General features: G+C 42.0%; 1 protein-coding gene across 5 annotated transcripts in view; it reads right to left on the bottom strand.

The window, feature by feature from the left end:
* Positions 1 to 381: 381 nt before the first annotated feature.
* CHCHD3 (coiled-coil-helix-coiled-coil-helix domain containing 3) overlaps positions 382 to 23,969 on the bottom strand; it is a 251,919-nt gene continuing 228,331 nt past the window's right edge. For 4 of the 5 annotated variants that reach the window (XM_033099246.1, XM_033099247.1, XM_033099248.1 and 1 more), the window contains 2 exons: positions 14,258 to 14,458; positions 382 to 1,135 (listed from right to left, as the gene is read on the bottom strand). In XM_033099246.1, coding sequence (XP_032955137.1) covers position 1,135; positions 14,258 to 14,458 — 202 coding nt within the window. In that variant the 3' untranslated portion in view covers positions 382 to 1,134. The remainder of the gene's footprint in view (positions 1,136 to 14,257; positions 14,459 to 23,969) is intronic. The other variant, XM_033099250.1, reaches the window with a different exon arrangement.

The following is a 23,969-nucleotide window of genomic DNA, read 5'->3' as shown; positions in this document are numbered from 1 at the left end:
TTTAATGAAACTGGAGAAACACTCACGCAAGGTCGGTTAATTTTTTTTTTTTTTAACAACATTTTCATAGCTTGCAGGGTCAGAAGTTCCTAACCAAGGTCATCTAAGCTAGTTCTCGCCTCAGGCAGGATGGCTGAAGTCATCCCAAAGAAAGAAACGTTCATGCAATGTGTAAAGCTCTTACTGAATCCTACCTATCTACCTACCTACCCAAGAGACAAGTTCTAAGTATCATTTGCCTGGCTGAGGCTCTGCAAAGCATTCTGGAGCTTTTGAGAGGAAAGGTACAATACAAATGCAAATGAATAACAACGGAAAGCAACTCAACTCCCACAAGCATAACCATCTAACCCAGAGAAAGAAATACAAGAGGCCCCAGGCTACAATGCCAGTCTTCGTCAGAAAATATATTTATTATTGATAGTGAGTGAAGTAAAGATGTCAGTATCACGACAGAGAAGCGCTTATATAAGCGAAGGTTGCCTTTACGTTGATAAAAAAAGGCCTCATTTCACTTGTAATCATAAACATTATTCCAGTAAAAGAGGTACATTTTCTCTCCTTTTTTACATGATCTTCCTACATGATCACCATAATAAGTTAAAATGAAACCGCTCTTACATAGTCAAGGGAGAAAAGAAAAAGAGAGAAACCCAACATGCCACAGTCGAGAAAATTCCGCCCAGTGCTGCTGGCCCCAGGTTGAGGTGTTTTGCCCTCTCCTCTCCCCACCCACTCCAATGACCTTACCGCCCAATTCAAACCCCGAGCTTTGGTGTAGTGGAGGTTCACCTAGCGATGGAGCCTGGTTAGAAAAGAAAGCTGAACAGAAAGGACAAAAGGTAGAGAGGGCTACCTTTCTCTTTTTGTCATCATACCGCGGTTTATTAACACTGCAGCATGTCCTTTGTGACCGACCCCTGACCGAGGCCTTAGCTTTCCAAATCGTCGTTGATCACATGGTGACAGGTTTCTTCCTGTTCCCTCTGCTCTCCGGGGCTTCTCTTCACTGGTCTTCTCTGCAAATAGGTTACTTTTTTACTAGGAAAAAAAAAATGTTCCACCTCTGGAATTAACGTTGAAGGAGTTTTGCGTGCTGTACAAGTTGATTTTATCCTCCCTTCTCAAGCATGCTCTACAAGAGAAATAGAAAACGTTAAGTTTTACCACCGCAAGGAGGGGACGAAGAAATGGCAGTAACTTTTTAGCACTATGTGTATTGCTTTTCAAATCTTGACTTCAAAGACGCACAAAGCCAGGTATATACTTCATGGTCTCAAAATATGACATTTGGAGGTCACACACCACTGCTTCATCGTGTGTAACCTCCAAATGTCCCCTCCCCCACCACATCAAGTTGAACCCTAAGTGGGAACATGAGCAGAATCATGGGATGGGGGTGGGGGAGTGTGTGTGCCGTTTCACGACCGCGGACATTTGGAAAGCTATGGAAACATATCTGGTGGCCACAGGGACCGGGGCAAAGCTATCGCCAAGGTGGCAGGGGGGAGGGTGGGTGGGTCTGAGGTTAAACCCCCAAGGCTCTGAGAGGGAATCTCTCAACCGAAGACACGGTTCTCTCCCTCAGGAGCTCGTAATGCTGGGCAGAGTATTTGTTCTCAAACGGCAGAAATGGCCCCTCCATTCTATGTCATTATTTATTTTTGGGGGTGGGGGTGGGGAGTGGGGACAGGAAGAACTCTTTTTCTTCCAGTTTTATCGAGAAAGAATTGACATACATCACCATGTAAGGTTTAAGGTATACAGCATAATGGTTTGATTTACATACATAGTGAAATGGTTACCACATTAGGGTTAGTCGACATCCATCACCTCATACAGATACAATGAAAAGGAAAAAACGTTTACCCTTGTGATAGGACTCTGAGGATCTACGCGATTCACCGATTTCCCCTCCCACAGCAGTGTGAACGGTCGTTATCATGCAGTGTACCTTACATTCCTAGTACTTATTAGTCTCCCCACTGGAAGTTGGTACCTTTGGATTACCTTCTTCCAATTCCCCCACCCTGCACCCCCTGCCTCTGGTAACCACAAATCTGATCTCTTTTTCTATGAGTTTGTCTGTTTTGTTTAAGATTCCATATATGAGATCATACAGTTTTTGTCTTTCTCGGGCTTATTTCACATAGCATAATGTCTTCAAGGTCCAGCCATGTTCTTGTTTACTATGGCTGAATAATATGCCAATATATATATATATATATATATATATATATATATATATATATATATATATATATATATATACACACACTCGTATCCCACAACTTCTTTATTCATCCATCCATCAATAGACACTTAGGTTGTTTCCGTGTCTTGGCTATTGTAAATAATGCTGCTATAAACGTGGGGTGCAGATATCTTTTCGAGTTAATGTTTTCATTTCCTTTGGATGTATTCCCAGAAGTAGAATTGCTGGATCATATGATAGTTCTATTTTTAATTTTTTGAGGACCTTTCATACTGTTTTCCACAGTGGCTGCACCAATTTACAATCCCACGAACAGTGCATAAGGGTTCCCTGTTCTCCACATACATGCCAGCATTTGTTATCTCTTGTCTTTTTGATGACAGCCATTCTAACAGGCACAAGGTGATATCTCATTGTGGTTTTAATTTGCAATTCCCTAATGACTAGTGACATCGGACATCTTTTCATATTCATGTTGAATATTGGCCATGTATATATCTTCTTTGGAAAAATGTCTATTCAGGTCCTTTGCTCATGTTTTAATTGGATTTTTTCGCTATTGAGTTGTGCAGTTCTTTATATATTTTGGATATTAACCCCTTATTAGATACATGATTTGCAAATAGTTTTTCCCATTCCATAGGTTGTCTTTTCACTATGTTGATGTTCGTTTTTTTTTGCTGAGCAAAAGGTTTTTAGATTGATATTGTCCCACTTGTTTATTTTTTATCTTGTTGCTTGGAGCTTTTTTCTCTCTGTTTTCTTCTAGGAGTTTCATGCTTTCAGGTCTTACATTTAAGTCTTTAGTCTATTTTGAGTTAATTTTTGTGAGTGGTGTGAGATAGATGTCACATTTCATTCTTTTACATGGGACTATCCACTTTTTCCAGCATCATTTATTGAAGAGTGTCTTTTCTTCACTGAGTGTTCTTGGCTCCCTTGTCAAATTTGAGTTGACCATATTGAGTTTACTTCTGGGATTTCAATTCTGTTTCATTGGTCTACTGGTCTGTTTTTATGCCAGTACCATACTGTTTTAATTACTATTACAGTATAGCTTAAAATTAGGAAGTGCGATGCCACCTGCTTTGTTCTTCTTTCTTAGGATTTCTTTAGCTATTTGGGGTACTTTGTGGTTCCATATAAATTTTAGGAGTGGTTTTTCTATTTCTGTAAAAACTGCCATTGGAATCTTGAGAGGGATTGCCTTGAATCTACAGGTGGTTTTTGGTAGTACTGACATTTTAATAATATTAATTCTTCCAATACATGCACATGGGACATCTTTCCATTTATTTGTGGCTTCTCTGATTTCTTTCATCAATGTTTTGTAGTTTTCAGCATATAGATCTTTTACTTCCATACTTAAATTTATTCCTAAGTATTTAATTGTTTTTGATGCTATTGTGAATGGGACCAATTTCTTTATTTATTGTTGGTGTATAGAAATTTTATTGGGTTTTTAAATTTTAATTTTGTCTCTTACATCTTTACTGAATTTGGTGTTTAGTTTTAACTTTTTTTTTTTTTTTTTGATTCTTTAGGATTTTCTATACATAAAATCCTGGACCGGAAGAATTCTTAATTATCAGATTAAAACTCTATAACTAGCTGGGGCAACTGTCTCCATTCTTAGGAATCTTTAAGAAGACAAAAGTGATCCTTTTCCTTTAGTTTTAAAATTGCTCAGGGAGAAGCCAGGTCAGGTCCGAGGCCGCCTCCAATCTGTTCATGTCTTCTTCCCTCTATTCCTCACCCTTCTGGCCGTTTATTTTCCCCAGCTCTTAACTAAGCTCCTACTAGGTACTCACCACACTGAGTTAGGTGCTAAGGGGAAAGCAGTACACTCGCTCATGGAAAATTCAGGCATAACACAGAGTCATAATTTGTGATTTTCAAATATATTTGCTAAATATATGCTACAAAATTACTAAATAATACATACATACAGTATATAGGTCAAAGAACAAAAGAATACACAGCCAAATGTAATTTTTTCCTTCCTACTACTTCCCAGTTTCTCATGTACTCTTCCGGAGAAGGAAGTGCTTCTGCCTAGTTCAGAAAAGGATAACTCTGTAGCTGGAGTGAGCGTGAACTTGAACTTGCATTACGGGTCGAATAAAGACAAAAGGACTGGGGGTGGGGTTGGAAAGGGATGAGGATGGGGAGCAGTGGCAAAGATTCAGAGGTGGGAGCAAGTGCAGTGTGTGGGAGGTGGGGGCTGGAGGAGAGAGACAGGCCGAGGCAGAGGAAAGGGTGGGCACTCAGGGCGTACCACGGAAAAGAGTGTAGAAAGAACCCAGAGTGAATGCCATCAGAAGGTAGACTGGTTATCCTAAAGATTATCCTAACGTCTCCAGAACCATTGGGTTTCTAAGTTTCTGTCCGTAGGGTACAAAAGAATAGATACACAAGCAGGCAAACTAGTGTGGAGAAAAGGCACATAGAAATGGTCAGAAAGACAACGAGGTGGTCAAGAAGGAAGTGAATTAGGAAAGTTACATGCACCTAGAAAAAACAAGGACTGAAGCACACTGAGCAGAAGGAGCAGAGTTGTGTTGTAGAACTGAATGTGAGGCTTCTCTCAAATCCATCATTCATATAAGCTCTGTATTTGTTGGAAAAATAAAACCCCGAGCACCTACCATGTAAGAACCAGACCGGACAATGTCTCAGCATCAGAGCATCTCATTTATCCTCCCCCTGCCCCCACCTCTAGGGCCTTGATCTGCGTGAAGGTCTCTCTAACTACCCGGACAGGAAACTATAAATTCCAGATATACAGACAAGCTCACCACAACATTATTTATTAATACAAAACATAAGTCAGGAGAAAGCAGATCTATACTGAGCCCATCTAAGGGCATTTAGTTATTAACGAAAATGACCACTTTCTGAGTGATGCCATTTGGTATTTGAAGGGTTATGTACTCACTCCTTTCTTCAACACATCAATGGGAACTTTACGCTGTTATCTGCCTGGTCAAGATGACATGGCTGCGCCTCGCTTTACAGTTTCGATTTTATGGGTTACAGTGATATAGCCATGTGAGAACTGACAAGAGAAACATTCTGAGATGTCCTAAATAAAATTACAGCAGGCAGGGGAGTGAGAAAGCGAGGGAGACAAGAGTATTTAACCAGCTAATAGCTGTGGGTCAATTAACAACAGACCGCTCACATTCCTGAATGCATGTCGGAGCTTGAATCAACTCTGAATCCACAGGACCACCAGACACTGCTCCACCCCACATACGCATGCATTTCCAGGACTGCAACCAATCAAAAGCAGTGGCCATTTCTTCCTTATGGACTATGCACCTGTCATGGAACCGCCCCACTCCACACCTGCTCCCATCCCTTTTATCTGCAGTCCAGGCCAGCTCTTTTAAAACAAATGACATCTTTCTTCCCTAAAACATAATGTATAAAAGAGCCCATCAACTCCAGGGCAGCGGACACGTCTGCCTTTTCTGGCGAGTCCCGCTGCCGGTGGTTCAGACAGCGCGCCGCAGGGCCCGGGTCCTTTTCTGGCTAGCATTTGGCTCAAGAAACCCTTTCTTTTAGAAAAGCTTTTGGCCATGAATGTTTTTTTATTTAACAAAATGCACCTCTTTTCAACTGTTGCACAAGAATCGGAGGACCACAATATAATGAAAGCAATAGTTCGTGTCTTTCTAGAGTCTAGGGAATCTTTTTACTATTCTTTTCTCTGCAACCCCAACCAAATACAGAAGGGTAATGATGTAATAAAGATGCCAGACTCTTTTTACAAGAGACAAGCTGGGCCGTGGCTGGTTTGAGGATTAGTGGGCCGGTCTAACAGAAAGACACTAAAAGAACACTTTTGAAAAATTATGAAAACAAGGAGAAATACCCATGTTCACAAAACACCCTGCTACACGTTTTAAAAGTCCAGTCCTCAGAGAACATGGGGGTTCAGCTGATTCATGGGGGACTCTTTGAAGACCCAGGGACAGGCCTGTGTCTTCCAGGGCTGACCTACACACGTTGTCCAACTGTGCGCCAATGCCACCAAAGGGTGGCAGACAGAGGTGGTACAAAATGCCTTCCGTCTGGCATGGACAATGTCAAGTGGAATTTTTAAAAAGGTGAATGGGTAAAATCTTCTGTGTTGTTACTGTATCACAGCTCTGCAATAACACCTGCTGACACTCAGGTCTAAGTAAGGGCTGTTGGTTGGAGGGGTCCTGGTAGGGCCTGTGTCATTTAGCGTCCACCTCACAGATTCTCCCATAATCTCTGTATCGGCTCTGTAGGCAGCTGCTGCTGGGCTGAATTTCAACACCGCATAAATTTAACACTGCATAAATTAACATAGGAAATTCCCCCAAGAATCAGGGAGAATATTTGCAAGTTATAAAAAATTGCTTCCTTCATTTAAGGAACTGCTAAAACTTAATCTTAACGCAGAGAAAGAAATTCCTTCCATTTGCTCATCATTCATGTCTTTGGGCCCACAGAAACTCCCTTTATAAACAGCTGGGGGAATTACGGAAAGGAGGGGATGATCGTTCGGGCATCATCACGGCCTCTTTTTCCAAGTCTCTTTCTGATTCCAGCCACCCAGGAAGGAAGAAAGGACGGGCGGCTCACTGTCAGTTAGACAAGAGCTGTGCCCTTGGAGACCGGAAATTTGTGTGTCATTTCCATTTAGTCAAACAAGCTCAACTGTGTAACTCAAATATTTTTGTTACGGAGTGATCTTGCTGACTGGTTTTTGAATTCCAGCTTTCTTCGAGGGGTTGACTATCCTAGCAGTGTATCAGCTACTGGCTGTCGCAATATATTTAGGAGGAATGACGACAACCCTGGCTTGCTAAACAATCATGAAGAGAATAAAAATCGTTCTCTCTCTCTTTTTTTGAAAGGTGCCACTCAATCTCTGGCTGAGCTTCCCCAGCATCTCAGCAAGAATTATGAAGGCCTAATAAAGCCGGATAGGGAAGCAGGAAAGTTTAGAATAAGGGGAAAGGCTCATGGGGAGGAAATGACAAGGGAACCCTATCCTGGGGGTATGTGAGATTTCACTAAGGAGAGACCAGAATAGTGGGGAGGAGATGAAAATGTGGCTGTGATGAGGAACAGTGAGAGACAAAGAAAGAATGAAAAGACTGTGAGATAGGAGCGAAAGTAATCAATACACTCAGTTTAGGAGAAGCCCAAAGCGAGGGTTGCCTGCACACCCAGCATTGCTCCTGACGGCGTGGAGAGCTGACTCGCCAGCTCATTCTGGTTTCGGTATGTCTGCTCGGCCCTCAGCAAGTGCTGTTCTTTATTCTTCCTGCTTTGGAAGAAACACTGGGGAACTTTTTTATGCCGGGATCTTGTTTCATATCGTCTATGACAAATGCTCTGCGTTATAGTCAAATTAAGTTGCAAGTAATTAACTGTTGATACAACTTGCCGCAATCACAGACAAAACAATGACATATTGCAATTCTAACTCTTGCAGGATAAGCACTAGAAAAAACTCCTATTAAGAAAAATCAAAGTCTATTACCATGGTAATATTTCTTCTATGAAACCCTGATTTTTTTTTTCTTCTTTTAATGAAAGGTTATAAAGCCACTATTACTCTCAGAAAGTGGTTTAGAAAAGGATTCCTAGGTTGGAAGGGACTAGGGCACCAAATTTAAAGTTTGGAATTGAGTTTGTGTCGATGTGACTCCAAATCCGCAAGGCCGTCCGTGCCCCTGAAGGATGGAAATGTATTATGGAGCCCCCATGTGTCATCCTGAGCATGAGCAGTGCAGCTAGGGGGCTGATAAAGTCATTAGGTGATGGTGATGAAGAAGGCTTCAAACGCCATCAATGTTAACATGCTCCTGTTGGTCTCCCCAGAAAGTTAACCTTCTGGATTGTTCCTTGGGCCCGTGGTGATGGGCGCTGGTGTACATCAGAAGCGGCAGTGTAAGGAGAGGAGCCCCGGATGTGGGTCAGGAGGCAGGCAGCAGAGCCGAGGGGGGAGGTAGTCAGCAACGTGAGCTGGCCAGGGGACTGTTACCATGGGGGGGGGTGCCTCTTTCCTCCTTCCCACCCACGAAACCCGCAAGTGGCCCCTCATCTAAGGGCAACTACAGTTTCAATGGGGGCCAGGGCAGGGGATATTCTGATTTGTTCCTGAAGCTGAACTAGGAATTTGTTTCTAGGATTGATAAGACCTCTGCCAGATGGCTCGGACCTGGCAGGCAGTGAATGACAGGTAGGCACAGCTTCTCATCCCCCGAAAGAGACTAAACAAAGATCGGGCAGGACCCCCGAAAGGTGGGTGGTAACGCAGTTCCGGCCAATGGGCTCTAGAGCTCTGTGTACAGGTCACCTGGGGAATTGGTTCCAAGTCCAGAGGTCCAGGACCCTCCTCAGACCTTCTGAATCGATCGCCAGGGAGGGGGCCAGGCATGTGCCTTTTAAGTAAACTCGCGGGCGACTGCAATGCTAACCCACAGCTGAGATCTGATATGGCCGGGGACCAGCGCACTGGCTTTGGTAACAGGAGCAGGCTATTCGGGCCTGGACGGGCCCCAGCTACAGATCACTGAAGCTCTCTGGGTGCTAATTTTTCCAAGTGAAAACGTAGATGCGATTAGGTTATGAGCTCTCTAAGGTCTGTCTAGCGCCAACAGCCTATACAGTCTATCAAATCATTTGCATGTAATTCATAGTTCGTCTGAAAACAATGATAAAATACAGCTTGTGCTGGCATCAGGTTTTCCTTGAAAGAATCCTGATTTCTAAAGTGATAGCTAAACTACGATGCTGTCAGGCCCTCGTCATACTCAAATAATGGGGGTAGTCTTTATTTGAGCCCTGGTCTAACACAAATTCAAGTTATAGGGAGATAAAATACACTGTCCTTAAGAAAGCTGAGGCCTTCTGCCACAGTGAATTCCTCCGTATACACTGATCTTAAGGTCTTCTATTTTGGAGGCTAACCGCAGGAGTGGAGGTGTCATTTATATTTTCGAAATGAAGAACGGGGGCACTCGCCTTGCGATGAGTAACTTCCTATGAGGATCTAGCCTCACGTACCAGGGTCTTGATGCCACGTTTCCTACTACAGCTGGTGACCTTCTGATGTCACGGCCCAAGGAGGGCTTGCCTCACTTCGAAGAGGCCCTCATTTCGGTCCTTCCTTCAGCTGATCGCTTGCGTGGCTACTGTCTCACTGCCCGCTGTTGATTTCAACTCTGCTATGGTTTATTGACTCCTGACGCCTTCGTCACCTGACTCCAGGTTCCACCTGACCCGTATCCTTCTGCATCTTCTGTGTCTGGTCCTTTCTTTTCGTCCTGGTCTTTCCTTGGCTCTTCTGATCTGGCTTCCTGCTCTGTCTCCACAATCCGTCACCGCCCATGGTCCATGGCACAGTGAGAAAGCCATTGCAGTACAGAGGGGCCTGGGGCTGGTTAGAGGTAGACAGCCTGCATTTTCTTACGCAGTTTATTAGCCGGCAGGCTACATTCTGTCAGGCAGTGCTGAGACAGTCATTTTTCACTTCACTGACTTTGGAGAAACTGTGAAACTGTTTTCACCCCCTCCCACTTTATTCTGCCACTTTGGCTTCCCTGGGGCTGTCAAGAATACAAGCTTCAAGGAAAGGGTGCTTCAAGGAACAGGTACGTAACGGTGGGAGGCAGGTGACATGCAGACCAACCAGAAGTGCAGTAGTTTTTCTGGAATGAAAGCTTCAGACTGACAGCAAAATCGAATCCAAGAGGCAGAGACACAGTCTGGGGTCCCCAAAGCAGGGGAACTGCTTGTTCCAAACAGCCCATGCCTCTGACTTTGAATGTGTTCATGAACACGAGTGCTTGTGCACACGGCCACCCTGTTCTCATACGTGGATACAGAATCTGTCCTGGAAAAACAGAGCTGGAAGACCCCCCCGGATTACCCAGTTCAAAGACTTAATTTGCCAAAGGAGAAACTGAACCCTGGTTACCAGGACTAGGTTAGGATGTTAGCTACAGCATTTCTCATCAGCCCTACCCTCCTGTAAGCAGAATGTTCCTCAGGAGTCCAGCCAGCTTTCATACCAGTCTATCAATAGCAGCAGGGCTGAGGAAAGAGCTGGAATGCGTAGTAAATTGGGGGGCAGTGGGGTGTCCCAGGGAGCACAGCAATGCAGGTCTGGGAACAAGTCCCTCCCCTTTTATACGTAACACTTGGGCACATTTTGGTCCACTAGTGGGCCAGTCCTATTGCTTCCCATTTCCCCTTCCTACCGTTGTCTCCCGTAAGGAAGGTGAAGCAAAACTGAATAGGAATCAGGTTTGCACGGTAAGAAGAGGTTATTCAATCTTGGGCAGTTTTTAGAAAGCGACGAGGCTAAGCAGCTATGGGAAATGAAAGACACCAAAGTCTATCCATCTATGTCCTCCTCCATTTTTAAATGCTGTACCTCATAAAGCTAGCCAGTAGCTTTTAAGTCTTAGAAATGACAATTACAGCAATTTAATATCTCTTTACCCTCATAAAGAACAACATAACTTAATATACTGGAAGGAACAATCTAAATGTCTCGTGTCAACCCATGAGGAATTGTTTAGGAACAGCTGAAGAAAGACTGATGTGAGCAAGTGGATAAATAAGAAAGGAAAAGAAAGGCTAAGGAGTATCCGGAAATGCTCCTATCAGTAAAATCTATTAGTCTACAGAACGAGGCCCAAGGGAACCAATGAAAATCCAATCTTCTGAGTCATTTACAAGTAGAGTGGATTGGGCTATTGGAATGATTCCAAGGCAAGACTCGTGCACTGTGCCGGAAATGGACAATGCAACCCAATGGACGGCTGTCCTGTTGAGCATTTTCCACGTTCGCATGTCCAGCTTGTTCTTTGGATTTAACAAGGAAACATAAAAAGGGGTGCTGACCGGTCAGGAAGTGCTGCGATAGATGATCACGACCACACATCCTGCGAAGGTCACTTCTAACCACGGGCAGAGACTCATGAAATACTGATGTCAACCCTTTGTGTCTGTTTTGGTGTGAATTTAAAATGGGGCAGTGTCAGCTCATCGCCTGTATAATCCCACCCCCTACTGGTTACCATCAGTCTCTGGTACTACTTAATTTAACCTTCAAGTTTTCCTCCTTCTCATCATGGTCATCATACACATTTTCCCTCCTCGCCTTATTTCTGTATTAGTGGACAATGGGCCTCCACACACCCAACTCAAAAACCAAACACTATTTACTTTTACATTTTTTGTTTTTATGGTACAGTATATCTTGGCCTAGTCGTTAAATTGATCATCATGACTTCCCTGGGTTTCAAATCTCTCAACTGTAAAGTGGTAAGAATAAAACCATCTCTGTTTACATCTCAGGTCATAAAAAGCAAGTTAAGAGAATGGATGTGAAATCACCTTGAAGTCTATAGTACTACCGAAAGAAATACAAGGTGTTAATGTTTCTTGGTTCTTCCCCATTTCAGTGTTGCCTATCTTAGGATAAAAAGGTTTTTTTGGACATATATGTTTTTAGTATTACTGGTGTTATACACTTCTTAATACTTTAATGTAAGAGTCATTAAAACAATAGGCACCTGGGATGGCTCAGCTGGTTAGAGCGGGGCTCTCAACAACAAGGTTGCTGGTTTAATTCCCACATGGGATGGTGGGCTATGCCCCCTGCAACTAAGATTGAAAACGGCGACTGGACTTGGAGCTGATGGGCCCTGGAGAAACACACTGTTCCCCAACAGCCCCCAATAAAATTAAAAAAAAAAAATCTTAAAAAAACCCAACAAATAATAGGCACCTGAAACATATTTGCTGAAAATAATATTAAATTATGTTGTAGATTGGGTGTGGGGGACAGAGGAGGGTCTCTTTTGGAATCACTAGTAATAATTTGATGCTTTTGTCTGATCTGTTTAGTTGGTTTCAGCCCAAACTATACAACTGAAGAAAGAAAAAATAAGATTTATTGAATACTTTACATTAATGTCATCCTTACAACAACATTGGAGATAACATAACTCCGATTCACATATGAGAAAAATAAAGGACCAAGGTCAGAGAGCTAGTGAAAGACACAGCTTGGACACAAACTCACATCTGCCCAACTTGAACTTTGATTGCACCATGTGGCATATGTTATTTTTGTCACCACTTTTCTTCTATAAATATATGCCATTGATCCCCGGGGGCTATGTGTAGGGGATTCAACACAATTTAGGCAGGAAGGAGTCAATACTCTAGATGGCCTTGTAGCTGCCACCAGGAATGTTACACATCACACTGAGGAAATAGGCACCTACGTTAGACAGCAGCCCCGAAACATACACTTTCTCACAGCCATTCTCTGCACTGACTACCCACCTCCACCTCCGTAAGGTGCTAAGATCAAGCTAGAAAGTTCCACAAGTCAAGGGACAGGTTCTAAGGGCTTGAGTTATTGATAACATTGAAGGTTGGGGTTTGTGAAGAGAATATCAGAAATAGTTTTTGCAAACGAAATGTACGAACTCAACCTTGCAGCGTCATTTCTACCACAGACCTTCAAAGAAAAGAATTTCTGGCCTACAACTAGGAGTGATACAAGCAAGAGCAAGAGAGAGAAAAGAGCCTCAAGCTACTAGGCTTTAAGACAACATAGGCTTTTAATAAATCTTGATTCCAGTCGTCCCCTCTTATCCACGGGGGACACGCTCCAAGATTCCCAGTGGATGCCTGAAACCACGGATAGTACTGAACCCTATTATGTAATATGATTTTTCTTATACCTACATATTCACATATATGATAAGGTTAAATTTATAAATTAGCCACAGTAAAAGGTTAACAACAATAACTAATAATAAAATAGAACAATTATAGCAATACAAGTTGTGTGAATGTTTCCTCTCTCTCTCACTCTCAAGTATCTTACTGTACTGTATGTACAACATGGGATAGACTGTACAAAGGGATAATTCACATCCTGGGTGGCATGGAGTGAGATAGCACAAGGTTTCACCATGCACTCAGAATGATGCTCAATTTAAAACTTGTTTATTTTTGGAATTTCCCATTTAATATTTTCAGACCGTAGCTGACTGCACGTGACTAAAACTGTAAAAAGCAAAACCACGGATACGGCGGCACCACTGTATATTTTTTCTACTAGTATCACCATGATTTTCCAGCTACGCAGACAAAAACTAACTCTCCCATCAGATATTCATAGAGTGCTAGAAATTTCTGCTAAGTGGTATTATAACTACAGCAAATTAGACTGCAGAGAGTCCTGCTGTGTCACTCAAACACTAGATTTAGTTGGGTTAGGAGGTCAACTCTAGGGTGTTTTGTCAGCAGAAAGAATCAAGGTTTCCAACAATTTCTCTCTCTCAGAACAACCTACATCCAACGGTTAAATCAGTTAAATGATAGGCAATTATGTGACCTGTGAGAATTGATGATTTGCTTCAGAGTTTATCATTAGCTTCTAAAAGTACATAAGTGAGAGAAAAATGCATGGCCTACGAACATCATATTGTTCTGATATGAAGGGTCAAGAGAACGATATTACTATGGTACCTAAAAGCGATGGAAACGGTTTCCTAAATCCCATTTCTGGCTTCCCTTTCCCTGCCCAATTGAGTAGACTGCATCAACTGGTAGAAAATTGAACGGTAGGTTTTTGTTTCTGTTTTTTTGCTTGCCTTTTGTTTCTTTAAACCAGGTTTTCTATAGGACTACTTGCTGCTTATGGACCCAAAGCTGCTGGCCCGTTAATTTATATCCTTCCTCTGCTGGCTTTGAGCATTGGCCCAGAAATAGGGGCAATGACCTTGAGGACACAATTATGAGAGAGGACCAAAGTTCAGAACTGGAAAAATTATTATTTTAGTAAGAATCTTTTTTTCTGCACGGAATGAGTTGAACACAAGTAGAATGGGGGCTCTTCCTACAACCATCTGGATGGAAGCTGATTCCAAGCTAACCAACTTGTCACAGCAGTTCTTGGTGATGATGGCTAGTTTGGTTTTACAAAGCTTTTTCACACACACGAGCCCAGAAAATCCTTACCACTGTCCCTTGGTGTTGGGCTTGCTGTCTTCCGGTGCCCCAGTGGGCTTGGCTTGCACACCCACCTGTTTGGCCTGATTCACACAGCGCATGTACTGGTCAGCCAGAGCAGAGCAGCTGAGGGTCTGCTGGCTGTTCTCGCGGTAACACTGGAGAATTTTGGCCTGCAGGTCAGCGCAGACTGGGTGAACCTCATACCGCCTGAAAACAAAAGCAGGGATCACTGAGACAAACGGTCTTTAAGCAGAACAAAGAGCAAGGCTAATGAATACATAAAACATTAAATAAGATAAACGTTTCAAATGTAGAAAAGAAGTTTAAGAGAAACAATTTTCTTCGACCTTGAGAGGACAGTATCACACAACGTAAATGACTTCTATGAATGAGTTCCTTTAGTCGACACCATCACAAGCCTCTCTGGACACTAGGACACGCCCACCCAAACCGAAACCTAAACCAGGTGGATGGTACCAATACTTTTCAGCCCAGCCGGCCGGGTCAGAAACCTGGGAGCCCTACCTCTCTTCCATTCCCACATCCATTTGGTCACCAAGTTCACGATCTTACCGTCTGATTGTCTTTCTCCATACACACTGTCGTTACGTGTATTCCTAACCATTTATATCCTGGATTCAAACAATGACCTCCAAACTGGCCCCGCTGTCTTTAGCTTTCACCCTCTCCTCCTGCCTTCGAGAAGGTTCTTCCAGAAGGTTCTTTCTCATACATAAACTGAAACAGTATCTCTCCCTACAGCTTCCTAAATAAAACACAAGGTCAACAGGCAGGTCTTCTTAGTCAGGTCCCTGACCACTCTTTACTATCAATTCCCCACACTGCTGCAGCCTGACCACACCACTTTTAGGATTGGGGTTCTTACACGTCCCTTCACATCTTTGTTCATGGTTCTCTTGATACTGGAATGCTCTGCACCCAAACTCCCACCCATTATAAAATCCTATATATCTAGAGAATACCTACTTGTCGTTCAACACTTGAGTGAAGCATGGAAATGTAACCTTCTCTAGACAGCTTTTACTAGCTCTCCCCATCTGTGGTATAGTCTATCATTCCCTTTATGGTGACGTCACTGGCTCCGGATTAACTTCTTTCACCGTGCACTTAACATTGACTACACTAGTCCATATACACCATGGTGCATTTACTAGTCTACATTTATCAGAATGCAAATCCCAAGAAGCAAGGACTACCGTGTTCCCCAAAAATAAGACCTAGCCGGACAATCAGCTCTAATGCGTGTTTTGGGGCAAAAATTAATATAAGACCCGTTATATTATATTGCATTATACTATATTATACCCGATCTTATAGTAAAATAAGACTAGGTCTTATATTAATTTTTGCTCCAAAAGACACATTAGGGCTGATTGTCCGGCTAGGTCTTATTTTTGGGGAAACATGGTATGTCTTCTTTTCTTTGTGACCTCAGCTATGGATGAGGATACGTCTTAGAGAAGCCATGAAATATTATATTGTTGAGAATATAAACGGTTAAGAAGAAAATTTTTTTAATTCCTTGGGCTAAAATTTTACTAATTATACTTACAAATCTCAGATTTCAGATTTATTTCAGTGATGATATGGTACCAAATTTAAATGCTCCCCCAAAAGCTGATAATATACACTTAAAAAAACGATAATAAAAGATAACAAATAAACTATACAAATGAAAATGAAACATTCTTGTTAAGAGGAACTTTGATTATAAGGATTAAGCCAGAAAAAATACATAGTATTATCACTTTTAATCGAGGAATTCATATTTTTTTTTCAAATCAGTTTTGCTTAATACAAAAGGCTTCCAGTCTTTCATCCCAGTTCGTTTTTTTAAATTTAAATTTTTTTATTGCCACAGTAATCTTGAAATAGCATTATTTTAAATTTAATGGATTCTAAAAAAACCCCTGGAGAACACAGGAGGAATATTTCTCATCAATAAGGAAACCCCTGGGTGACGATTTGTCTCCTCATTACTTTTATCCAACACACTAAGCTAATATATATTTTGCTAGAATAGAAAACTGAAATGCAAACCACGTTACTGGTCCCCGAGGGGCTTCACTTCCTACTTCCTCTAAAGGAAGTAGACATACAGGGGAAAAAAATAATCCTACAAATTTGACATAACATTGCTTTTAGTTTTTTATTCATTACCTTACTGCTCTGCCAAATACCTAAGAACAGAATTTAAACCCAGTCCCAGGAGTTTCACTTCTAAGATTTCGAAGTTCAGACGTCTGGGATTTTTACTGGACACACGGATTTCCTTAATCCCTTACTGTGAACATCAGCATCTAAAGGGAGTCAGCTGTGCCTCAGAGGGAAGCGCAGACACCACTAACTGACTGATTAGAGCAAAACACACATCTGGGTAAATACTGAATAAAATATGATATAGCATTAGGCAAGCTGAACGGAGCGCATACAGACTGATGTCTCCAGAGCACTTGATGGAAAAGCAGGGTTACATTTTAGCCTAGTGGTGAGGACCATCGTCTCACCAACATATCTTAGCTTTAAAAGGAGGACGGGGAGAGAACCCCGACCCGATATGTGGTCGTTCCCCATTAACACAGAGGAGACTGTAAAGGACGAGCTTCCACATACTGCACATCATAAAGATGTTATTTTTTTTTCCTTGTCAAAAGGATTCATCTAATACTATGGACTCCTTAGAAAGAGGTTATTTAAGTTGTATATACGCATGTACCCGCCTAAGTTGAGCTTTAGTCATACAACTTAAAGTCCATGTGTTATTTATGATTTGAAATGTGTCAAAATATACTTTTATCACCACAAATCAATACGACTCACTTCTTGGGCCCTTGATTTCCTATCTAGTAGTCTGGTGTGTGTGTGTGGGTGTACTCAGACATTTGAAATTCTTTTTGAACACATTTCAACCTGTATTGATGACTAGATGGTAAAAAGGGGGGAAAAGGGGTGGAAATCAACCTAATTGTCTCCCAGTTCCTGGAGTAGACTGTGGCACATTTCTCTTGGATGAATCTGTAAGGGCAAAGCTCTGCCTTCGTATTGATCTGCAATGCGTGTCATGCTGCCCTAATGCACTGTTTTCACTTTGGGAAAATGCTAAATGAGATTATGGTCTAACATTCGAAGGCCATAAAACACAAGCCATGGCATCTTCCATTCAGGGAAAGGGTTTCAAAGACGTTTCCAATATGCATTATGGTAAACCGTCCACACAGCCATTGAGCCAGCAATGGATTTTTATTGACTGCTTTCATTCCTGCTGATGGAAAAAAGCACTATAGGCCCATGTAACAGAAGGTAGAATTTTCAAGCTACCTAAGAAGCAAAATTAAATCTTAGCTGCAGGAGACAGTTAAACAATTCAATATCTCAGTATGGAAATGAGATTGAAAAAGAAATGGTGAATGATACATGTTAAGAGAAAGATAAAATATAAATCTGGAGAATTCGGAACAATAATAAAGAAGTGAGAGACAGAAGAGTTACCCCAAAACAGACTTAGCAAAAGACAATTGGTGGGATACGGTTGACGCTTAAAGATATATACTTACTGGTAATAATTAAGAAAAAGTCCAGTTTAGTGGTCACTTAAAATTATTGGGGACTTCTGATGGATTCCACCACCTGTACATGTCTTCCTTTGCTTTTCTTTACCTCCCTGGTACTCTTTTATTCTCCGTTCCCTTCTTCTTCCCCCATTCTCACAATCACTAACTATCAGTGGGCCCCCTGCCCTTCCCACACGCACCCCTCAGCGGTACTGCAGGCCAAGCCGACTACTTGCTGACAGTATTAAATGGCAGAAATGGAGACCCAAAGATCTGAATAGAGAACAAAATCAAAAGATGCACTCCTGTAGGTGTTCTATAGCCAGTAAAACAATTTTTTCATTTGCATGTTTAGTTTTGCATTAGCATAATAATGTTTAATACTAACATTCACTTAGGAGGCAGCTAAGAAAATACATCCATGCATTTTTCTCATGACACTGACAGGTAGGTCCAATGTAGAAACTTCGGAAAAGAATAAAGATATACAACCAGGCTGTTTCTAATTTTTCAGTGCTTAAAAATAACATGGCGATGAACAGAAACTATTACTATTGTTTCTGATTGATTTCTTGAGATAGTTTCCTATATGTTGAATTAATTGGTCAAAGAGCAATGAAACCATTTTGGTAAAAATGAAGCTGAGAGCAGCAGTATTCAGAGCTCTCTTCTTAGGACGCTAAAATACATTTTCACTCTGTTTTGGAGCTATCTGTTGGTTTCGCTGCTGCCTCTCCTACTTTCATATCTTAAAAACTTATTTAGTGTGGGTCTCAGCTTTATGTTTCAAGAAAACTGACAACCCATCTTTTTAATTCGACTAATATAAATGGAAAGAACAAGGTAATTTCAGAGAAAGAAAAAATATTTAAATAGTTCTTGTCATACCACTCTCCACGCAAAAGGCTACAGAAGTCATGGAATGATAATCAGTTAGCAGCTACAATTTATAAAATTCTCTGGAACACAAAAGTCATTCATTGAAATATGGAGAGAGAGAGAGAGAAAGAGAGAGAGAGAGAGAGAGGAGGGAGGGAGAGAAAAAGAGAGAGACAGAGAGAGAGAGATCTTTTCCTTGTATTTGGACCAGTAAGTACCCTGAAGGGGTAGAAGGGAGGAAGGGAAGGAGACATGGAAGAGGGAGGGACAGAGGGGAGGATGGATGGATGGATAGACCGACGAATGGACATGAGAATGGCTGGCACTAAAAGGAGAATCCTGATTTTTTAACAGGTTGTAACAATGTGTCCTGCATGGGATCTGCTGGTCTCATAAAACAGTATCTATCATCACATTAAAAGCAGGCATACAACCAAGCCACGGAGTCCAATCTTTAGCTCTAATTCCTAAGGCACAATGTAAAACCTGTAATTTTATTCTGCAATAAACGTTTCATTAGATGTTAAGCCCAGTGGTCTGGATTTCTGCTTTTCTTTTACAACGCAAAACTAAATATTTAAAAATACGTAATCATTTAAAATTATTGCCAATATTTAAAAATATGCAATTCACTCATTTCTCTTATCACTTATAATAAAGTTATCACAAAATGCAATATAAAGGAAGAAAGTATTTCTCCAATGTGTCCATTATCTTCTATCAAATTTTCATTTTAAATTTTACCTTAAATGACAATATCCTACTATTAGGTCTCAGAATAAAATGTCAACAGCCTCTTTCTAACAGTGCAAGATCTGAAAAACAACTCAATTTCAAGCTTCTCTGACATTCTTAATAACTGCTAACCATCTTTATTAATGATATGTCAATCGGAGCTGTAATCAAATGCCTACAGTTACTCTTTAGAAGCCAACCATCTCCAAAAGTTGCCTGCTTTCTTTGTTTCAATTTGTCTTCATATACACTTTGCTATAAAATCTTAAAAAAATAAAATGTAATAAAAACAGAAGACATTTTTTACATTTGTTTTCTAAAATGATGAATGCTAGCCAGCTATGATGCTGTATATCATCTCAACATACACACACACACACACACACACACACACACGCCAAGAGCCTCCACGGTTACCAGAGGAGGGAATACTGATGTGGATGACACTTGGTCCAGCATTTCAGTTCAATGAACCAATGAAGCTGAACCCACCATGAGTGCTGGACCCTTCAACCAAGAGATTCAACGTGGGTGCTACACATGACAGACTCAGCTTTGGCCAGAGATACAACAGAATGCAGAATTCTATTCTACAAAAACATTTTAATATTTACTATCTAAATTTTCATCTGCTGTCGACGTCAGAAAAAGATGTCAGGATCACAGCTCAATAGTCTGGATCCACAGGAGGGTGATGGATTTTAGGATCCTCAGTACAAGTCCTACAACTGGGAAAAATCCCAAAGATAGGACTTTCGGTCCCCTATCCCTGGAAAAACAAATAATACAGTGCTGCACGTACACAAGTACCCTGTTCTCAGACCAATAGGACTCACCTACAGTAGGTATATGAGCACAAACACACCAGAATATAAGGTAAACAAAATACTTTCCCACTTTGCCATGCATTTTTCTTCCTTATTCAGTAGTATTGGGTACTTGGAAATGACGGGGCTAGTTACGGCAAAGCTACGAGAAGAGTGGGAACTTAGTAACACAGGACCACATGACGGCCGGTAGGGGCTGGCTGGCTCTGTCTTCTGTGGTGCTCAGTGGACAACACGGCCTGACACTGGGGATCCCCAATGTCTGGTTTCTTTTCCTCGGCAGGCAGCTCTTACTCTGCTCGTCACAGAGAAGCTTTGTAGCATCTTGTCAGCCTTTCCATACCCTGGGTGGGATCCAGTGGCATGGGCTCACCCCACCAGGGCTCTGGGTGTAGAAAAAACAGGGCCATATTTTGCTGTATCTCCAAAAGAACAAGGGTCCCTACTCTTTTGTTTTCTAAATAATTTCTTAATATCTGGTGACTCAGAAAGGCTAAAGGCAACTCAATGTTCGTAAAAAATAATTTTTTTTCCCACAAAAAATTTCCAAGTAATAATGTCCTTGACAAGAAATATTTATTCAGTTGAAAAGACCTGTGAAGTCAGACATCTGGTATGAGGCAGAAAAAAAAAAAAATCAGTCAGTTGGCTGATTTTTGTTTTCCACCATATCTTGGTATCCTTGACATATCTGGGCTGTTTGCTGCGAGGTTTGTATCTCTAAAAAGTGAGGTAAAATAATTTTATTTACATAAAAGAGATCTAGAATAAGAGGCAATAATTATATACAGTTTGGAAACACAGAATATAGTTGTTGTCAACACTAACTCAATTTGGAAGGACCCCAAATCAACTTCCAGATCACACTTCCTTTAGGACAACCAAGTAGTCATGAGATGTTATTCTGTCAAGCTCACACAAAGTCTTCTCATGAGGTGAAATTCTACAGCTAACATATTTGCACTTCAGTCTGGGAGAGCCTTAACATAGAGAGGTAAAAACCACCCTTCCCTTCTTAAGGATGCTTGGAATATTGTTATCACTAAATAAATGTCAACAGAAACGGGTGCTAGTGGGTGAGCAGTGCAGCTCTTTGCATTAACAGTGCCTGAGAGTCAGCGACAGGGTCTCCAGAGTCTCCTTGGGAGGAAACATCACCTGCCACACACACACAGTAGGAACACAATAAAATCACAGTTCACAGAAGTAGACTTGGTTATGAGAACTGAAATAGCTGGAGAAGTATCTGTATTCTCTCTGTCCCTTCGAAAGACCTGTAAGCTGTGGAATGAAAAGATGTCCAGGGCCAAATGTTAAATTTGACCCTCCAAAGGGTACACCAATGTATGAAAGAGACCAAGTAATTTTAACACACACCAAATTATTTTTATTTGAAACAGCTCCATAAGTCTTCAAGGCCAAGAAAAGCATCATCATTATTTCTATTACTACTATTAAAGAAAAGCATGGATTTATTGTCACCCGATTTTGTAAAGTAGCTATTTAATTAGACAACTTAGAAAAATGTTAATTTTGAGCATACACAATGTACTACTCTTGGATTTCTTTTACTGTAAATATGTGTATCTACGTAATATATTGAACTTATGTTGACACAAATTAAAAGTTATTCTGTCCTCCAGGCTTTGTGAGTTATTTCCATTTCCTGTAGTCTCATTTTGGAATGTTGACTAAAATCACATGTTCTAGGTGATGGAACTGACTAAAGCACACTATAGTATTTGTTTTCAAAGATAACTTTCATTCCAAGTTCTAGAACAGGCATTATTCCCTTCATCATCCATTCTTCCTGCAGAAAGTCCTCAGTTCAGAAGAGGAAAGACGGATATAGCCAATATGGTTGGCCCCGAGGGACGGGGCGGCACCAGGCCTGGCAATTTAGCTGGTCTTTCTGACAGAGGATACTTGCAGGGAACCTAAGACCTTCCGAAAAAATTTACTGAAACACTGAACACAATCTCCCAGAGAGAATCCTTCCATATTTGAAATGTTTATCGCATAGGCCTTATAATATCATTTTCACCAATGAAATCTAACCATTGTAATAGCAGAGAGTCACAGAATCTTCCAGGTGAACAGTATGGTACCAGCAGCCTGTGCAGAAATATGGTTGAGCACAACACACATTCATTTTAAGCTCCTATGTTTAGGTACTTACAATTTTCCCAAAAGTATTACCGTTTTGGATGAAGTTTTTATCCCAAGGGGCCGAGAAGCCCCTTCTCAGCTGAAGGGTGACCTGGGGGTGAGGAGTTTGGTGAAACTCCATGTGAGTCACCCAAGCATAAAAATACACCCCAGGGCCCCTTCCTCTTCCCTGCTGCGATCACACTGGAGCGAGTGCTTTTAATACTAAGATCGGTCAAGAACAGCTTCATTTTAAAAATTTCCAAAGTGTCACATATCTGAAAGGGGACTGTGACACATCCTAAAAAACGAGGTTAAGGCCAAATGTGAGTGTAGCGAGAACGTGTGTCACATTCCTTTAGGTGACAGTCTTTTTTTCTACATTTTGAAAGCAAGATCCAAAGAACAGATACAACTCAGGAAGGAACGTGTCCAATGTGGTACGTAGATGATGAATTACAGAAGTGTACCCTTGAAACCCATGTAATTTTACTAACCATTGTCACCCCAATAATTTAATTAAACCCTTTCTCCCCCTCAAAAAGGCAGGAACGTGTCTGGCTCCTTTAACTGAAAGAATTGCAAATGTATTTATGTTGGTGCTGGTGAAGGAAACAATTATCCATACGAACTTGCCCTTTCAGGGTCACAGTGCTAAAAACGAGAGTGGCAGGAGCAGCGGTTGGGAAGACGGGTAGAGGTAATTAAGGCTTTTCTGTTCCATCCCTTAGACGACTTGGAGGGGACACGGCTTGGCCACTGCCACCAGGACAGGGAATTCCCCCGCTGAGCACCACGGGCCACGCCAGCTCACCTGCAGGAGCACAGGGCTGCCGGGCAGAAACACGTCACATGGACAGCCCAGTGAAGGGGGCCGTAAAGCGTGCGGAGCAGCAGCAGGAAGGAGGAAAGCACACACGCATAAGAGACACACTCGTAGAGTCAGAGGTAACAGGGAGCTCAGGAGTCCAGGGCTCAGTGCAACAGCAGCTGCTCCGCTGTTCTGAGGAGAGAGAGATCACTGCTGGCTGGGGGTGGGCTGGAGAGTCCATTAAGCAGAGGAGATGGGGTAATGAGACCCCTGAATGGAGGGTGGGGCAGTGAGACACAGAGGACGTGTGAGAGGGTCTGGGTGAGCCAAAGCCCAGGCTCAGTCAGCCGCTCAAGGTCACAGAACTCAGCTTGTAGGGAGGGCTTGCAGAGGGATACGGACAGTCTTCCGATACAAGACAGATGCTTAGAGGCTACTCTGCAGGTGCTGGCACGCCACCGGCCTTTCCAAACGAGAGGGAAGTTATAAAGGTGCCACCTTAGGAAGGCTGATTTGAAGTGAGTAAACCAGAGGGATGGAAGTGGAAACGATCCAGGCTGGTAGACCAGCGGGCCGTACCCAGCTCTGAAAACCGGCAGGAATGAAGGCTCTGGAAAGCAAGAGTGAAAGGATGTGCTAACCGACAGGATATGGAGCCAACGAGGAAGAAAGACTGGGCAATACGTGTGTGGGGTAGGCCTGGGGAGTTAGAGAAGGAAAGTGCTCAGGTAACTTCAGGAACCCCG

This window comes from Rhinolophus ferrumequinum, chromosome 26 (assembly GCF_004115265.2).
Source record: "Rhinolophus ferrumequinum isolate MPI-CBG mRhiFer1 chromosome 26, mRhiFer1_v1.p, whole genome shotgun sequence".
In the NCBI taxonomy this organism is placed as follows: Eukaryota; Metazoa; Chordata; class Mammalia; order Chiroptera; family Rhinolophidae; genus Rhinolophus; species Rhinolophus ferrumequinum.
This window is presented reverse-complemented; position numbering and strand designations above follow the sequence as displayed.